Below are 19,589 nucleotides of genomic sequence, written 5' to 3' on the forward strand. Positions count from 1 at the left end.
ACAACCTATCAAAATGCCACACCAGTGCTTACACTCACTCCTCACATGTGCAAACACTCATTACTTTACTGACCACCATTCAATCATTGCAGTAGTATAGTATAGACCTATGAATAGATATGCTCAGCTACCCGCCTCCCACCCAACACACACACACACACACACACGCACGCACACACACACACACAAATATACAGGAATTTCTGTGTTTTGCAAAATATGCTTTTTGAAAAGTGTTGGTTTCTGTCGAGCTTTTTTTTTCTTGTTGGCTGTAAAATACTGTATTCAGAACAGAACAGCATAAATTTGGAAATGTTTGGTTACAATATTGCTTACATGTTTACTGTGAATATTTCAACTTCTCTCTGTAGATGACTTTCACAAAGGAATCAGGAAACTCTCAGGAATCAAATCTAGACAACCATGGCTTGGTGAAATACGATGGATCGAACTCATTTACAACGAGTTGTATGTTTCATGACTGATTTGGGGTGTTCATTTTGAAATCTCATTTTGGCAGACATGCTATACCACAACATTAGGCAAGATGAAAAACACTGAGACCCTTTTCACTACCCAGATGATCAACTCACTCTCTGTTGGAGCATACAGTGTGTTTCAGCCCCCTGTAATCCCAGGAATACTCTGGTAAATTTTCACTCCCTGTAACCTTTAATAAATAGACTGTGAAAATATAATTTATTCCTTTTTGCTTTTCCTCTCCCTGCAACAGAGTGTCACACATAAATGTCTAACCAGTGCAACCACAAGAAGAGTCAGAGTAAACATAACAGTCAGCAAAGCCAACACCACATCAATTGAGTAGTAAGAAAACCAAGGCAACTTGTAGGACTCTGTCCTCAAATGACCTGCCCCTCTGTGTCTCATGACAAACTCGATCCAGAAGAGGGCTCGGTCCAGCGGCTTCATGGGCTGATCGCGGTGCAGCCTGGACAGTCTCAGCATGTTGCCGCTATAGGATGACTCGTGGAGCACTTCCTGCAACGCCTGCAGGAAGCTGGCTCGGTTCACCGTGGCGATGGACAGAATCTTTGCTGCTCCACGCTCCCGAAGCCGGACAAGGTTATCCAACTGGTCCGAGTAAATAGGCAACCCTACTACCGGTACCCCGTGGTAAATCGCCTCCTGGATGCCGTTCGTTCCTCCGTGAGCTACAAAGAGTTTTACTTTTGGGTGGCCCAGTAGGTCATTCTGAGGCATCCAATTGACTAGTAAGGTGTTGTTGCCCAATGCAGGGGGCAGTCTGTCGCCAGGGAACCTCCATATGATCTTCTGAGGCAGCTGTGCGAAAGCAGCAGCTATCTCATCGGTCATGTCCGCGGGCAACTCTTTCACAAATGTGCCGAGTGACATGACGATAACGCCGTGCTCGCCCGAGCTCTCGACAAACAGCTCAAGTTCTTCAGGTAGTACCTTCGCAGGCACACACTGAAATCCCCCCATGTAGACGACGTTAGGCATCGTCGGGCGCGGGAACTCAAACACAAAATCAACTCTCATCAGCCAGATATCTGCCGCCTGCAGGAGCTCAGAGAAGTCGACCTTCGGGGAAAAGTAGCGGTCGCAGACGGCCTGGTACTGGGGCTTTACTCTGAGCCATTGATGAAACTCGTTCAACAGGTAAAAGAGCACGTTCTTAGTCCTGTCGAGAAAAGTCATTTTATCAGACAAGCCCAGTCCGGTCAGTGGGATATAGGACAGTGGTGAGGGTGCGATTGCAAAATGGCCTTCTCCAGCTGTAATCCACCTTACGTTGTAGACCAGGGGTAGATGGAGGAAGTGAGCCAACATTATCCCGGTGCCAAGACAGGGGTCAGTCAGAACCAGATCAAACCGACTCTCATTCAGAGTTCTCATCAAGGCCTTGTCCTCGAAAATATTAGTGGCCATTTCGCACGTGATTCGGTGGGCTTTGACCATGGTGTTGAACATCTCTGCATGCAGACCCATGAAGTTGAGCATGGAGCTGTTGCTCCTCTGGGCCTCGATCAGTCTCTTGATGACGGGGTTCACAAAGTCCTCGTCGAAGCCCTCGCTCACTGGCACAGTTATGGCCCCGTAGTGGGGGGCCCACTCCTTTACGTACCAGCTCTTGCTGGAGCGCAGCACGGTGACTGTGTGGCCGCGCTGGTGCAGGGCCTGGATGAGGAAGTCCATGTTGACCCAATGGCTGCCATCCATGGGGACCACCAGCACCTTTCCTCCATCACAGACCAGGATGGACATGGAGATGAGCAGAACTAGAAGGTGGAGGTGCTCCTTTGGAGTGAATGGGCCCATAGCAATGTGGAAGCTGAGAGAAGAATGACATTAGAGGTCAATATTCTGGTCAAATGTGTCAGTCATTAGAGATCCATATGAAGAGTTTGGTTCTAAAACGCTATATCTCCGGTTTTTTAAAAACATTAAGAAGTCAGTGTATTTAGTTGTGTATTTCAGGTACTATTAATCAAATTGTAGTTGTGTTGTTTTGATGAGTAAAGATAAAACAAATAACAATACCCAATTACAGTTCTACTGAAATTACTTGGAAAACAAAATGTAAATTAATTACTGTTTAGCTAATCTACTGGTCTCTAGGTGATAAACAAATGAGTGATAAAATCACTAAGTGTCATCATATTTGCTAATAAAGTTTTATTACAGTCCACCTACCTAACTGTCTAGACAATGAACTCGGGACAGTGCCAATACAAACTTCACAATCTTTCTTTTAGAAGCATTAAACTATCCAGGCAGACAGTAAAAACAGACAGTGACTCACTAATGAGTGCTTTCTTGTACTTTTCCCTCCTAATGTGAGCACCACCCTATAAGCACCAGAGGTATGGCATCTGGCATCAAGGCTTCACACCCACTTCATCGCCCCACCCGATGAGCACGGAAAGACGGAAAGAGACATGCATTGATTGGGGTGAAATATATCTAAGTATAATGTGTTTTAAAAAGATCTAATAGGCTTCACTCAGTTACAAGGCCGTAATCATTATCTATTTTGAGCGGGACATGTCCCCCCCTATATTCAACTATGCTTAAAAATGTCCCCCATATAAAGACAGAAGCGGTACAAAATTGACCGCCGCCCAGTCCTGCACATTCTCTCCTGTCCGTTTTTTTTCTTCTTCAGTAATTTCGTGTCAACGACTGAAAGACCACACGCACACACACACTCACAAGCGAACACACACACACAGAGAAGCACACATACACAAAAGCAAACACACACATGCACATACTCATTCACATATACAAATGTTGAAGGAGTAGGGGGATGGAGTAGGAGATGGAGACAAACTGACAAGCGTGATTTATTTTTGCAGAGAATGTGCAGGACTGAGCTGCGGTCATATTTTGTACTGCTTTGTGGTACATCTAGTTTATGTCTCTTGTTTTTTATGGTACTGCAGCATGCCTACTCATCAGCACAGGCCTGTTGCTCATCAGCCAATCACGGTGGTCACTGCAAGCAAACTTATGCTTGAGAATCAATGTCGACCACAGGAATGTAGGCTTTCTCTTATAATTTCAGATGTCATTTTTCTTTTAAAATATTGAAGTTTTAAGACGTTAACATAGCTTAAACTGTATGTTTATTTTGTCCCCCATGCCTGTTTCATTCCTTCTTACCCCAAAACCACCATTTTAAAAAAAAATGCTTCTCACAACAAGCTAAGGTAACAATCATGATTTTGTTTAGCCCTCACATCATAGCTTATGATGTAGCACCAAGGGTACCAATTGAGGTGCAATGCAATGCAATGTTGTTCTATTCACATTTTCTCTAAATCCCCCTAACTCTGGAAATTAATGGAATACACTTTTTTTTTTACCACATTTGCGCTACATAAATAAACCTGCCTTGCCTTTCCTGCAATGTCACACAGTATCTAGTTTCATACCTTAGGGCCTATTTTATGCCTGTGCTAAAAAGCTAAAAAGCTACTACAGGAGGCCCCGATGCTACACATGGGCTGCAGATCATTTGTCTTTTGTCCATCCTCCTTTCCTTTCTTCCTCCCTTCCTTCCTCCTGTCCTAACCCCTTCTTCTAATTATGCTGTACATTTCTACAGATTGTAAAGAATTATTCCCCTTTCCTTAAAATGCTACCACATGATAGCATTTGTTTACGGTTTCCTTGAAAAAAGGGGTGGCTCATCTTACCCCTATGCTCATCAGCCATTCGATGCTCTTTGAAGTGGAGCAAAAAAAAAAAAAAAGAGATACTCACGTCTATTTCTGTATGTGTGCTCTTTGAAGCTCTACAGACACTATTCTGTGCACAAACTGCAGTAAGAGACTCCTCTCTCATCTGTTCTCTCTCTCATGTGAACTCAGGTTCAAAGTACTGGAATTATCTGGCAGCTAGCAGACAGCAGAGCTGAAGTGACAGGTTGTACCTTTCCATGTTCTCGACTGAGCTGAACGTGACTTAAAGTAGTTTTGTGTGTGTGTGTGTGTGTGGGAAAGAAGAACGTATTAGCAAGGGGAGGGTGTTATTGGGTATTACAGGGTACTCGGGGCCTTTGCTCAGACTTGTAGGCCTAGAGGGTTTGGAAGACATCCTCCCCTGGGACTTCTGTCAGGCAGCTGCATGCACCATTCCACAAAGTTTAGGGCACATAAAGATAGGCTAAAAAACAGCCAACAGCATACAATGAAATATTGGTGAATAAAATTGAAATATGTGGACTCTCGACATTTTGTCTTTATTCTCAACATTCAAAACTAGTTTAGTTGTTATTAGTATAGTATAAGTATAGTTGTTGCTAAACCCGATTCTGAAGTACAATTTCACCAAATCATATAGGCTACACAAGACATTTTGCTGAGTTGTTGGCCACCTGATTGAGTCTGAGACTGACTGTCTAGAATCAGTGGCAGCCACTTTGGAGTGGTCGCTCTCTCTTCAAACTAGTTTTGATGAACATGTCAAGTAGCCTGACGAGCCAGACCCACATTAAAATGTAGGGACTGGGCACTCACCGTTCGCACTGCTCAGTCCGAGGGGCGGGATAATCAGTTGTCTTTCAAATTCCCTCTGCACGCAATAGGACAGCGGCAGCGGTATGAGTCCCGTGCGTTTCCCACCAGCGGAGCTAGTTGGTTAGTTTAAACGTTTGCCAACTTAATAAAAGCTTAACTCGTGTCACACTGTTCGCCAGCAGCAACATCCGTCTTATTTGTTTTTAAGTAGCAGGGAATTCAAGCCAAACCGTTGCAACTCTGCCATCAATCATTATGTTAAGCCCACCTAACAACTCTATACACGATTTCATTGGCCTGATTAAGTTTCGATTTCTGGAGCTCACAAGCCAATGGAGAGTTGCTAGACTAGCCCTGGCAGCAAATGTAATTTGCAGATGTAATTTGCTGCCGCTAGGGGCGCGTCTAGATTTCTAGGCTACATGTCAAGGTGAAATTTTCGAGATTAAAGTCGATATAAAGTCGATAAAAAAAAAATTGCCATGATGAGAGGAGATTAAAGTAGCCAAGTTGACTTTAAAAACTCAAAATTTGAAAAGTTCAAAAGTTGAAATATCATGTCAACTTTATTCTCGAAATTTCAAGATTAATATCGACACATTGAGAATAAAGTCGACATGATATTTCAACTTTTGAACTTTTCAAATTTTGAGTTTTTAAAGTCAACTTGGCTACTTTAATCTCATCATGGCAAATTTTTTTTTTCATGTGTGGCCCCAATCCATCGTAGAAAGAGGTTGCATAGAGAGCTTAAAATAAAACATAAATCCTGGATTCTGAATTCTGTTTATATAAAGTGCAACAGTAGCCAGCTGGTATGTAGCTGTGGAGTATGCACGTTGTGTAAACCTCCCTCCCGACACCTTCAGAGATGTGGTAGTGAGAGAGCTAGCAGACTGGGTTTTTTGCTAGCACACTCAACTCCCATTCCGAGATACTCCAGGCGGGCGCATGCTGAACCACGCAGTCAACAAAGCGCTGGTTACAGAATCATCCCCGTGTATGAAATGCGCTACATAAATAAACTTGCCTTGCTTTTCCTGCAATGTCACACAGTATTTAGTGTCATACCTATTTAGGGCCTATTTTATGCCTGTGCTAAAAAGCTATTACAGGAGGCCCCAATGCATGCTACACATGGGCTGCAGATCATTTGTCTTTTGTCCATTCTCCCTTCCTTCCTGCAGACACGATTCTAATTATTTTTGTGAAGGAAACAAAGAAGGAACGATAGGAGGATAGAGAAATGAAGGAGAGCCCGATATGAGAAATGAGATGTTCTGTTCACTCACGCATCACTTTTAAGAGACGTCAATCACTGATGATGCGGCACATCACCTCTTAGGCTAGAATAAACAGACACACAAATTGCGGAGAATATTAACTTACATCAAAACCCTAATATATGAACATGGACTCTTCTCACTTATTGACCCTGATAATGAGATAATGTTTGATGACTTATTATACAATGCGTGAACAAAACAGGCATGAACTTTTTCAAGTTTGCATGGTAGTTCATGATAATTCCAGCATTTAAAGATCTTTTCTTGGACTACTGTCACTAATAAATCCCTACGAACTTATTGACAGACGTGGAAGGGAACTTTTCACCTTGACAGCTTGGACCAATGATCGCACAATTCCGACTGAAAACGCTTCCGCATAGAATGCACCTCTGCTTCCTCGGCCCTTTCACCTCTCTCCTCTTTCTCACCTCCTCTGGTTGCAATTAGATAAATGAGACATCCTCGATGAAGTACAGCTTTGAACAATTTCCGGGGCACAAGCTGGAGGACCGAGGAGAGAGGCCGTATGCAAATAGAGCTTTGGGATGCAGCCCTGGGGTCCTTAAGCAACTAACCTCCCATTGATAAGCCAAATGGGGTGTGAAAAAAGAATAGAGAGGATTTATCATGCATAACTTTGGTGAGGCTCAAAACACAGATTACAAGTGTCAAGTGTACTAGTTGCTGTTATGAAACATAACTGAATACTGTGTCAGAGTGAATAACCTGAGGCCACATGCATACAATAACTAGGCAGACTTCTTTATAAGCACTTATCATGTATAAAATAAGTATAAGTATATACTCTTTTGATCCTGTGAGGGAAATTTGGTGTCTGCATTTATCCCAATCCGTGAATTAGTGAAACACACACAGCACACAGTGAGGTGAAGCACACACTAACCCAGAGCAGTGAGCTGCCTGCTACAGTGGCGGGGAGCAGTGAGGGTTAGGTGCCTTGCTCAAGGGTATTTCAGCCGTGGATGTGGGCATGGGAGAGCAGTGCTCAACCACTTCCCCCACCCACATTTTTCCTTCTGGTCAGGGATCGAACCGGCTACCCTGCGGTTACAAGCCTGAAGCCCTAACCAGTACCACGGCTGCCCCACTATGTGGAGGATCATTATCACTGAGTCTGGTTCACCGTAAAGAGTGTGCCTGCGAGTGGTGCTGTGAGTGGAGTGGACAGGGAGCAACAAGAACGACTGTCACAACCTTGCAACCAACATTATTACCCTGGCAACCAGCATTGCAACTACCATAACTAACATAGCAAGTACCCTGTGAGTGGAGGGGAACAGGAATGACTGTCCCTCCACCAATGACTAACGTGTGGGTGGAGTGGAGTGGCTAGGAGGCTGCATGAGTGTGGGGTTGTTGCTATGACTGCCCAGCTGGTAAGGTCTTCTATTTCTAATGAGTGAATCAGGTTCCTTTGCGTTTTTCTATTGTTTACAAGAAGAAGAGCATCAAGCTTGAAACATCACTGTTTTTCGGATACCCGTTAAAATGGCATGGGAAGGGTGCTACAGTGTGCAGGCTTCTATACTTTTTTCATATTGCACCGGCTCGGGTCCAGCACTGTGTGATGCGCCCACTGATTTGATCAATTTTTGAAACTTCTTCTGTGACTCTCAGTGACTCATACATTACATTATGTTTCTCTGACTTGATGGCTCATCATCAATAAGAAAGCAGTAAGAGTTAGTGTCCAGCACTAAGTAGCATTTAATGCAGATAACTTTTGATCCGCGATTTGGCCGATTTTCAAAAATGAGGTACTGTTGTGATCCATTTGGTAAACTGCACCTGATCAAGCCCACTCTTGCAGTTCCTCGGAAGCAAAGCTGCGAGGACCCATTAGTGATTCTACCTTTTCTTATTGGGGGCCAAGCAGCGAAGCTATGAGGCACCATTAGTGATTCTACCTTTTCTTATTAGTGGGCTTGATCAAGCAAACCCACTATTGTTCTTCTGAAGTCTTTCAAGCCACCTGGTCATGTGGTACTTGTAGGCCTCAGTGCTTCTCTCTGTGTGTCTCCCTTCCTTAGGTGGTAACTGTCAAGAAGGTGGTTTTTGTGCTATTTTATATTTCCTGTTTTTCAGAGTGTGGACTTTCTGCAGTGTGAGGTTTGGAGACGTTCTGGGTGAGAAAAGCAGAACCAGGATTATGTTTGGGAACCACCAGACTTTATATTTTATTTATAAATTGTTTGCAGGGGCAAACGATATATATATATATATATATATATATATATATATATATATATATATATATATATATAATGTGTCAGTGCAGCCGTTTCACCCTAAAAATGTCAACAATTTTTACACAGCAACCATGACAGAAATAGTGACACTTTTATCCAAAGTGACTTAAAGAGACAGTCCTTGTGAAGCATAAGTCCCTTACTCGGGGCAGTGGCAAATTCTGCATGGAATTTGAGTTCTCTATAAGCACTGCACCATGCACCTTCTTTATGCTATATATTCTATCTAATTCATAGTATGTGTATGTTTATGTATGTGCATGTTTTCTTATGGTTGCAACCTCAGGTGACCTCTATGCATTCAGACTGTAGGTCATTCTCTGCACACGGTGTAGCCTTTGCACCCAGTTAATCAAGTACACAGAACGTCTATGCTGTCTTATCTGAGGCACGCACCCATATTTCATCACCATGAATTGGCATGGTTTTAACTTGGCGACACTTCACAGGGACATTTGGGTACAAACTGGCTGATGCTTGACCATCAGGGTTTCCAGCTATTCGGGAATTCATTATGGTTCATACTTGATATGTGAAAGTTTGTTATATATTTAAAAATGATAAAGTTAGAACCAGCTGTGGTGGCCTTGGTTTCACAGGTAATTAGGCGGAAAGGAGTTTTTTTCTTTTTCTTGTTGGGGCGAGTCAGTTCTCTGTAAAAGCTCAAACCACAAACCTGCATGTCTTGATGCACACGCACATGCGCACACACACACACACACACACACACACACACACACACACACACACACACACACACACACACACACACACACACACTCTCTCTCTCTCTCTCTCACACACACACAAATATAGACACACAAACACTAATACTCCACACTCTTCCACATGACCTGTTTTCCATTTTCAGCTTTGACACGGCACTATTGCATTTGGAGACACACCGTCCTAATAGTGTTTGCACCACCAGGCCTGCTTTGCAAACCACCCACCTGAGAGTGGTGGGCTTACTGACATCAGCACAGCAACACTGACACACCATTACACTCTGCCTGAAACCAGAGAGTGGGGGCCCGCTGCTGTTCTCTAATCTCTCTCTCGCTCTCTCTCTGTCCTTCCTTTTCTCTCTAACCACCTCAAATGTCGTAGCAGTGAATCTCTCTCTCTCTCTCTCTCTTTTCGTAGCATCATTTCACATTTTACCATTTCATAATTTCATGATCACACTCCTCTTTACATATCTACAGTCATGTGTTCACTTTTAGAATAGCCTCATCCATATTAGAATGATTCTCTCTCTCTCTCTCTTTCTCTCTCTCTCTCTCTCTCTTTTTCATACCCCCCCCCCCCCCCTCTCTCATACACTCCTGTCACAGGGAAACACAAAACAACTCGCTTAGTTTAATGATCTTTAAAGGGAGCATGTCACAACTTTGTAGGGCTAGGGATACACTGGTACTGTTGATTGAGGAGATGTCACAGGAAGGGAACCAAAAAGGCTCATTGCATAGAGAATATGAAAATATAAAAAAAAAAAAGATTTGAAAGTAAAACAAATTAACATAGGAAGGCTTTTTGCACACCTCTTTTGTCGGGCAGGTGAGTTGGATATGACCAAATGTTGCAGATCAGGAACTTAGAAAGAATCCCGCACATTGACCATTCTGCAAGCAACTAAATTACCTGATGAAGGTCTATATGAATAAATAATTGCTTGCGGAATGGTCAGCGTGCGGGATTCTTTCTAAGTTCCTGAAAGTATAACAAAGTAAAGTAAAGCAAAGCAGTTAATCCAAAGCAAATCAAAACAGCGAGTTCACGAGTCAAACTTGGGCCAACTGACTGCCACTACCTGAAACTTCCAATGCTCATCCGCACCCAGGCCTTAATGTTTGTTCAGCCTAATTAGTAGCAACAAGAGTTGTGTACTTTGATCTTTTTCTCAAAGGTGTTTATCATTCGGTAAAGGTCAGGCATCTATCCAAACCTACAGTACACCAGGAGCATAGCGTTTAACTGCTCACGCCCATGGGTATGTAAACAATTAAGCATCACAATATGGAGAATGATGAGCTTAGATAGCCTACCTGATAGCAACCAAATAGCACCTGTGTCCCTTCATTGACATGTATTCAATTAGCAGACACTTTTCATCCAAAGTGACTATTATGTCAATTCTATTACTTCATTACCCCTGGAGCAACTTGCTCATGGGCTCAATGGTGGAAGCAGGGAATTGAACCCAGAACTATAAAGGCCACTGTCCAGCTCCTTAGCCACTACGCTACCACCATCTTTTCAGTTTTGATACTGTTAGACATGATCCTTTCTTTCGTAAAGCGGTTTTGAACGCCAGAAGGCTACTCTTGAAACCAGGTCTAATCACATCCGCTTATCGAGTGACAATGTTGATTATGACACATACACAGTAAAAAATAACGATAAATAAGCATATATATAATATAGGTGTATTGGCTATATCTTAAACATATGTTTGGACCACTGATTAAAACAGAATTTAAAAAGCAGGTTAAGAGTTTTACCAAGCTGACAATTGCTGAATCGCAGTCAGAGTCAATGTTATCACTCGACAAGGGGATATGTTTAGACCTGTTTTCCAGTGTAACTTTCTGACATTAGACATGAACCAAACGAACACAGCAGACAGCCGTTTCAAATGACTTTTACTCTGCTTACTGTTTATGTCCTGTGGGCTGACAGGGCGTTGTGCCACTACTGAACGTCTTTTTGACGCTAGTAGTGAGGTATGCATATTGAAACCTGGTGGGAAGGCTGACATTTTGGAGACATGTGCTGTGGTTTCAGTGCAACAGACAACAGTTAGAGTAAGGAGGAGGAGTGTGAAAGGAAGAGGAGAGGAGGAGGGGCACAACCCCCAGAGAGAGAGAATTAGATAGATAGATAGATAGAGATAAATTGATAGATAGATAGATAGATATGTAGATAGATAGATGGAAAGAGAGATAGAAAAAGAGATAGATAGAGTGACAAAACAAACATGGCCGTGTGAGAGTTACCCCAAAGGCAGTTGGTGCCTTCACACTCATGTCGATAGTTTCACCCCTGCCCACAAATGACAAGAAAACTGGCTTTCACTAAGAATTTTAATATGTTAACACCAAAGGTGCCAACTCTCAAGGCTGGCTATGTGTGAGAACACCGACCAAACCAGGAGTGTTTTTCTTTTCTTTCTTTTTTTTTTGCATGACAGTCAATGGAATTTTTTTTTTTTTTCACTAGCGTGAGAAAGAACAGATATGAGTGAGTCCTGCAAAGGTCAAATACATGTCCAAAACATGGAGTTCATGCTGTGTAAGTGACCACCGACTTCTATTGAGCTAAAATAAAATCCGAACCCTGTTAGAGTTATTCTACTCTTATGTTACACTAGAGAATCCACCTGTCGTAACTATTACATATATACAGATATCCACAAGTTATGTCTATGCAAAAAAAGATTCACAGCAGAAAGAGGAACATGTAAAGGCCATCATGACAGAAGTTGACTGAGGACACACACGTGCCAATGGGAGCTAAAGTCAGAGAGAGGTAGCTTTTAGAGCGTCAGGAGGAAGTGAGTCAGAACTAAAGCACAGGTACAGGAAATGAGTAGAAAAGGTGAGTCTGTGGCCACGCTATACATTCTGCAGCTAGCTCTTATTTCTTCTCCACTATGTTGCTGATGGAGAATGTCTTGGACTTGGACTTGGACTGAACACCAACTTTCCTGCAACAAAAGGAAGAGTATAAGGCATTGTATGTGCATCACTCTTGGTGTGTGTGTGTGTGTGTGTGTGTGTGTGTGTCTGTTTGTCTGTCTGTGTGTGTTTATTTGTGTGCTTGTGTGTCACAGCCAGTGGGTCACAAACATTTCATTCATGGACTCATATTCATAGACACACACACACACACACACACACACACACACACACATGGCCATCAGGGACACTTACACACAACCAGACACTCACAGAAACAAACGTGTGGGCATGGCGAGAGAGAACAACTGATAATATCAAGGACAACAGGAAAAAACAACAACAACACAGAAACAAACAAGGACAGCACCTGGCTGGTATCACGAGACCTGACGAGGGATACTTACTCTAGCACTTTATCCTTCATTGACGGCTCTGTAGACCCAGCACAGAGAGATAAAGAGAGAGAGAGAGAGAAAAGATAGAGCAGAACATTACATTCAACACATTCACTGAAAGTTAAAACAGTTCACATGTATCTATTTATTTATTTTTGTGTCTCATCTAACTTTGTTTACCTGTTTACTTTTTACTTCTGCACTGTTTACCTGTTTACGTTGACTGCATTGCACAGTTTACCTTTTTACATTTACTCCTGCACTGTTTCATCAATGCCCTTGCACTGCTAACACCCAATACTACACATTACATTTATACTTATTTTTTTATATTCCATAACCTGTCCATAAACCTGCATGCAATATACTGTACATGTATATTAAATATATTAGTTATATAGAATGGCTATTTATATTCTTGTACTAAATATATTAGTTATATAGAATGGCTATTTCGTATTCTTGTACTAATTACCAACCATTTCGTTCGAAAAATCTAAAACAACAATGTTTTTTAATACTTCAAAATAACATTTGATAAATGAACTTTACATTTTTCAGTAGCCATGGGTGTGTAGATTTGAACAAAATCTAGTTTAGTTCTTACATCAACGTTTAGCCCAAGAATTCTCGTCGCAATTCAAAATTCTACTGGAGCTCCAAGCGGATTTGTACACGCTGCCTAATACTGTTTACAGCTCTTCGAGTCACAGTAAAATGTAATTTTTGGTACATAGCTAATTTAGATACACTTATGGTGTGGGTACTTGCGTTTCTTTAGGAATCCGCCGGTTTGTATAGAAATGAATATTAAGTGACACATACACGTAAGAGGTTGGACATACGGGACGGCTGGGAATATGTGGCATTCCGATATATTCCTTATCTGTCTTTGTAGACTCATCTGGAAAACCTGTATTTATCCAACTATACACTTTACATAATTAATCTCTATTATCTACATAACTGCACAGAATACCGTACTCAACCTGCACTTTGGCATTTAATGCTTCTTTGCACTTGGTTTGATGTCAACTGCATTTCATTGGCTCTTTACCTGTACTCTGCTAAATGACAATAAAGTTGAATCTCTAAAATAATGTCATCTAATCTAATCTGGATGCATATGGGCAGGTGTCACTCACTCTTGCGTTTGCACTTGGGGCACTTTATCTTGCCCCACAGGTGCTTGATGAGACAGGCCAGGAGCAGACCGCCCAGCACGGCGAAGCCCACAGTGATCCCGATCGACACCGACGTCTTGTCTGTCAAGGGGAACAGAGAGAAACCTCTCATTCAACTGGAGGAGCATTAAGAAAGTTTTTTTTAAGTATTTTGGGCTTTTTGCCTTTATTAGGACTGAAGAGACTGGCAGGAAGTGAATGGGAGAGAGAGATAGGATGAGATCAGGAAATGACCCGGGTAGGACTTGTGGACTATGGTTCTGGTGCTGTAGCCAGTTGTGCCACGGCGCCCCCAAGATGATTTATACATATTACAGGGTGTAAATGCAGGCCCCTGGTTGTGTTTACTCATTATCAAAATAGACTGTTCCTGTGTGATGTGGTCCTAAATTGAATCTTGCATTTGGGTATACAGAGAACATCATTTCAGATGTAAACAGGAGAGGTAGGGGATTTCCTACTATGGCCTATCACCAACCAAGCTTGTTTTACATCACACAACATGACCCCCCCCCCCCTACAGTCTGTATAATAAATATTTTACCTTGCCGTTGTAAATACTTCTCAGAGCTGGAGCACTTCCCCCCTAGACATGGTACATGTGCAAGCACACACTAATCCCAACACAGTGAGCTGCCTGCTACAGCGGCGCTCAGGGTGCAGTGAGGAGCCGTGCTCAGGACACTTCAACCATTCCTACTAGTCGGGGTTCGAACCGGCAACCCTCCAGTTACACGTCCGAAGCGCTAACCAGTAGGCCACGGCTGCCCCAATAGACCCCAATTAGGCTGCGAGAGCCTCAGGCATAGCCATTGGCTTGGCTTTTCTGAAGCCTCGGCCCTCAGATAACTCTTGACAGCTCCTTACCAGTGACTGTTCTGTCTGACACAGAAGTGTTACTTAATAACACTTAACATCAAATTCTGTACGATAATTTCGCAGTTTTGGTTTTTAATCACTCATAACCAATCAGGAATTTGAAATAGACATCTGCCCTCTGTTTTCTTTTCTTAGTCACCAAACTCTCCAAATGAATCATATGAAAAAAACAAATCTTCAAAATCTCTTCAAATCTACGCTCCTGTTGAAGTTTCACATCACATGATCACACCTGAGTAAAACCATGATACGATTGGCTTCAAAGTGTACTGAGTGTGGGTTAGTGTACTTGTATGCGTCATTCAGCTGCTTCCTACAAATGAACTTTCTGATACTCAATAGAACATCCACCCCTGCAGCCCCCCCCCCCAATGTCAACAGAGTAATAACATCAGACCTTGTTTGAGCCGTTACCAAAGCCATCAAGAAAACAGACTGAAATAAATTGCTTGTTATGAGTGTATGTATGTGTTACCAGATGTATACATTTTATAAAATGTAAACATATTATCCACTAGTAGTTTAACTGTTGCATTATGTAAATACTCTCTCTCTCTCTCTCTTTCTCTCTCTCATAATTATATATATACAGTAAAATAATAATCCACTTAAACTCAGCCATAACACTGATATGTTGTTTAGTCGAAGTCTATGTTGAATTACATTGAAATGTACACTCAATCCATTGCCATATTCCCAAGTGGTCATTAGAGAAGTACTATGATGAATATGTTTTGTTTCCCAATGAGTCAAGGTCTTTCAGACTCTTACCCATAGCTGGCTTGTAGTTATGTATGGTCCTTGACACAGAGTTTCCGACACCTGAGATTGTGGGAAAATGTTTTTTTCCTCGATAACAAATGTTATTTCTCGGAAATCTTCTTGTTTCTGTAGTTCACTCTCCTGCAATCTCACTGTCCGCCATCTTTGCCCCGTGCTCAGAACAGGTCATCATTCCTGACGGGTGGCTTTCCACAAACAGGTCGGTCTTCATTTTTTGAGGCCCTTTGGTATGCTGACGTTTCCAGACTCACCCGTTCCCACATGCGTATCTCACACACACCCACACGCTGCAGAACAGTCTCTTTAACACACCCCACAAACATCATCAAAACATTGTTCTTATTTGCCTGTTTTCAACATTTCAGTGTTGTGTGTTTTCCTGATTCCAATGTGCATAACTGTTGGTATTTCACACTCATAGCAAGGTACTGAGTATAGTAAAATGGATAACAAGAAATAAATCTCTCAATTTATTCGAAATCACTAAGTAAGTAAATAAATAAATAAATAAATAAATAAATAAAAAACAATGTCAAATCAGAGGCCCAACAAAGAGTGACAGGACGAGAAAAATAACAGATTTGTGATGCCTTGACTGTGATACTAAGGCCCTGTATATGTATTCTAGTGGCCAAGGTTCAGCTGGGTCAAGGTATCATTACAGGTCAGCAGCATTATACAGTAGGTCAGTGGTGCTTTAGGCCAATCAGTCAGTCATCCAGTTAAGTCCTCTAGCCAATCATAGTCTCAGACAGGGTTTTGGTAAATAGTGTTAGGGAAAACGTTGAGATAGAGCACCCTCTGCTGGTTTATATAAATACTGCACAATAGATGGTAAGGTGTTGAGTGTGTTTGAATTCCCTTCCTTGTAGCATCCTTTTCTGCATTGCACAGTGGGGAGAAGTTCACCTTGTTTAATTAAATAACAATTATATTTCCTTATTAGCTGCATACTTGAGGTTGGAGATATTAAGGCAAGCCAAGTTTCTCACATACTGGAAGTTCAAGATATACAGCCTTATGATTTTCTTATTCAGTTCTACACTGGACTTGAATTACGAAATTCGGTACAGATACACAATTATGATTTTGGCCTATTGATTATAATGTGGTTAATTGTAAGTATAAGTATATTTTAATCTCTGCATTTATCCCAATCCGTGAATTAGTGCAACACTTAGCACACAGTGAGGTGAAGCACACACTAATCCCGGCACAGTGAGCTGCCTGCAACAACAGCAGCGCTTGGGTAGCAATGAGGGGTCGGGGTTCGAATCGGCAACCCTCCGGTTACAAGTCCGAAGCGCTAACCAGTAGGCCACGGCTGCCGAATTGAAAGCTCTGTCAGTCAAATTCAATATCAAATTTGTTTACTTTGGCCTTTTATGGGGTATGTATTGGCAGACAGCCCTGGTAACTTACCGTTGTCGTTGACACACCTGCTCGCTTGACTGCCACTGCAAAGTAGCCTGTGCATTGGCATTCTCCATGAGTGTAGCCTGCGTGTCAGATAACCCTGACGTTTCTTGTATTGTCGTGCTGGCTGTCGGAATGATCAGCAGTACAAATAAGTTCGCTAAAATATTGGTGGGGACAATTTTGTCATCTTAAAATTTTGATTAGGACTAGTCCTTAGCATCCCACCCTAAATCTACGCCCATGGACGCACCCACCACTAGCCTAGCTTAGCACAAGTGCTTCGAAGTGGCCAGCTTCATGCGTGTGTCAGACCGAGTACACGCATGGAGATGAGAAGGGTATGTATCGACTTATCAAACTCTGGGGAATACGGTGAATGAGCTAAAGTCCCAAAAAGTTGGTGTGTTCCAGTAATCAGCAATGCTGTTCCGGTGACTTGATAAGTAGCGTTTTGGGAGGTGTGGGAGTGGAAACGTAACTGTATGGTATTGTTTTTGGGGTGTTTGAGGTGCGTGTCCGATATCTTTACTGGACACTGACAACAGGTAACTGAGACAGCCTTTTGGGAGGCTTGACAATATAATTGTATTGGCTTTACAGTAAAGAGGAAGTGGAGTGTCTTTCTCTCTTTCTCTCTTTTTCTCTCTCTCTCTCTCTTCCCCATTAAAATCCCTTTCATTGCACACACACTGGGTCTCCTGTTTGGTTTTATGCCAGGGGAAGTTACATGAACTTCCACTTTCAATGTGTTGAACAACGACGAGGGATTTACGCTCAGGTCTATGGGGTGGCCTTCATCGTCCAGTAGCGACGCAATGGGGGTACCTTCCGCTTCAACATTTGACGACAAGGGGCAGTGACCAAGCCTCAATATGTGACGACTAGGGGTGAGACTGTGTTGCAACACAACATTCAATGATGTTCCATTGCAGTAAACGAACCAACTACAACCCCAAAACAGAAAAAGTTGGGATGTTGTGTAAAATGTGAATAAAACCAGAATGTAATAATCTGCAAATCTCTTAAACTCATATTTAGTTGCAAAAAGGACACAGAAAACATATCAAATGTTAAAAATGACAAATTTGACTATTTCATGAAAAATATATGTTAATTTTGAATTTGATACCAGCAACATATTTCAAAAAAAGTTTGGACGGGGATAACAAAATGCTGGAGAAGTTGTGTAATGATAAAGAAAACAAAAGGAGGAATGTTTCACAACTAATTAGGGTAACTGGCAACATGATTGGGTATGGAAAAAGAGCATCCCAGAGAGGCCGGGTCTCTTACAAGTAAAGATGTAGGGGTATTCAATACTCTGTGTAAACCTGTGTGCACAAATGATGAAACAATGTCATTGTAATACCTCATAATTGTTAAGTATTTAGGTAGTTCATCATCTACATGAGTCAAGACATAATTAAAACACTCAGAGAATCCAGAGAAATCTTTGCAAACAAGGGAAAGAGCTGAAAAACACATTGGATGGCCATGGTCTTTTGGACCTCAGATGACACTGCATCAACATCAGACCTGTTTCCAGATCTGTCATTGTATGGGCTCAGGAAAACCTCTGATAACCATTGTCTATGTCCACAGTTTGATACTCAATTCAAAAATTGCAGCCAAAACCGCCAAAACTAACCAAGGTACTAAAACTAACTGAAGTAGAACAGCGTGATGGATATTCAGGTTCCTATCCATGCAGGCTCTTCTGCTGACAAACATCATGAAACGTTGATGGTGCGTGCTAGTGTTAAAAATGGAACCGTTTTGTGTCCACTCAGTGAACCGTGGCACAAAATGCATACGGTCATTCATTTCTCTTCCCTTCTGTTCACTTCACAGACACAATGCAAGAGAGGACTTATAGGCAACAACTCTTCTACAGTTGAGTCTATGGGAGCTAATAAAAACTTCAATAATAGAGAAGTTTTTTGCAGTCTACGGTTCAAACTAGAGACAGAGGGGATGTAAACACTCCAGGTTGACATATACTATATATATACTCTTTTGACCCGTAAGGGAAATTTGGTCTCTGCATTTATCCCAATCTGTGAATTAGTGAAACACACTCAGCACACAGTGAGGTACCCACTAATCACGGCGCAGTGAGCTGCCTGCAACAACAGCGGCGCTCAGGGAGCAGTGAGGGGTTAGGTGCCTTGCTCAAGGACACTTCAGCCGTGCCTACTGGTCGGGGGTTGAAATCGGCAACCCTCTGATAACAAGTCCGTAGTGCTAACCAGTAGCCTAGGCCATGGCTGCCTCAGATCAGGACTATGCAGTCCATAAACCTGCTGCCCCTTACAAAAATGAAATGTTTGCGACAGATTTGCAGCTAACTTGTGGGTTATTTGTGGGATTTGTGTAGAAAATATTGCCAGAAGTTTGCCAGTGTTGGCTACTAGTGGCAAACTTCCAACAAAGTTTTGGCAACAATGAGAAGTTTGCCACTAGTGGGAAAATGTGTTCGCCAGTGATTTGCCACCAAGTTTAGCCAATAATGGCAAACTTTCCGTGAACTTAATTGCATATCAGACAAACCTAATTTGCTTATGACATTGCTGCAAATTTGCTGCAACTTTGCCAAAAGTTAACCGCAACTGTTTGCCAGAAACCTAATTTGCATGTGAGAATTTGCAGCAACCATTCGCCATAAACCTGACATTTCTGTA

The 19,589-nt window shown here is 42.2% G+C and overlaps 1 protein-coding gene and 1 long non-coding RNA gene across 2 annotated transcripts; both read right to left on the reverse strand.

Annotated features, from left to right (window-relative positions):
* Window positions 1-244: 244 nt before the first annotated feature.
* On the reverse strand, window positions 245-4,324 carry LOC121684076 (UDP-glucuronosyltransferase 2C1-like). Its single transcript, XM_042064005.1, has 2 exons — window positions 4,252-4,324; window positions 245-2,314 (listed from the first exon to the last, which is right to left on the reverse strand). The coding sequence occupies exon 2, from the start codon at window positions 2,299-2,301 to the stop codon at window positions 700-702; it is 1,602 nt and encodes a 533-aa protein (XP_041919939.1). The 5' UTR covers window positions 2,302-2,314; window positions 4,252-4,324; the 3' UTR covers window positions 245-699.
* A 7,370-nt stretch (window positions 4,325-11,694) lies between these two features.
* LOC121684086 lies at window positions 11,695-15,659 on the reverse strand. The gene is made up of 4 exons (XR_006023023.1): window positions 15,478-15,659; window positions 13,789-13,908; window positions 12,653-12,680; window positions 11,695-12,274 (listed from the first exon to the last, which is right to left on the reverse strand). It is a non-coding gene; the product is annotated as an uncharacterized LOC121684086 (long non-coding RNA).
* Window positions 15,660-19,589: the final 3,930 nt, after the last annotated feature.

This window comes from Alosa sapidissima, chromosome 15, assembly GCF_018492685.1.
Source record: "Alosa sapidissima isolate fAloSap1 chromosome 15, fAloSap1.pri, whole genome shotgun sequence".
NCBI lineage: Eukaryota > Metazoa > Chordata > Actinopteri > Clupeiformes > Clupeidae > Alosa > Alosa sapidissima.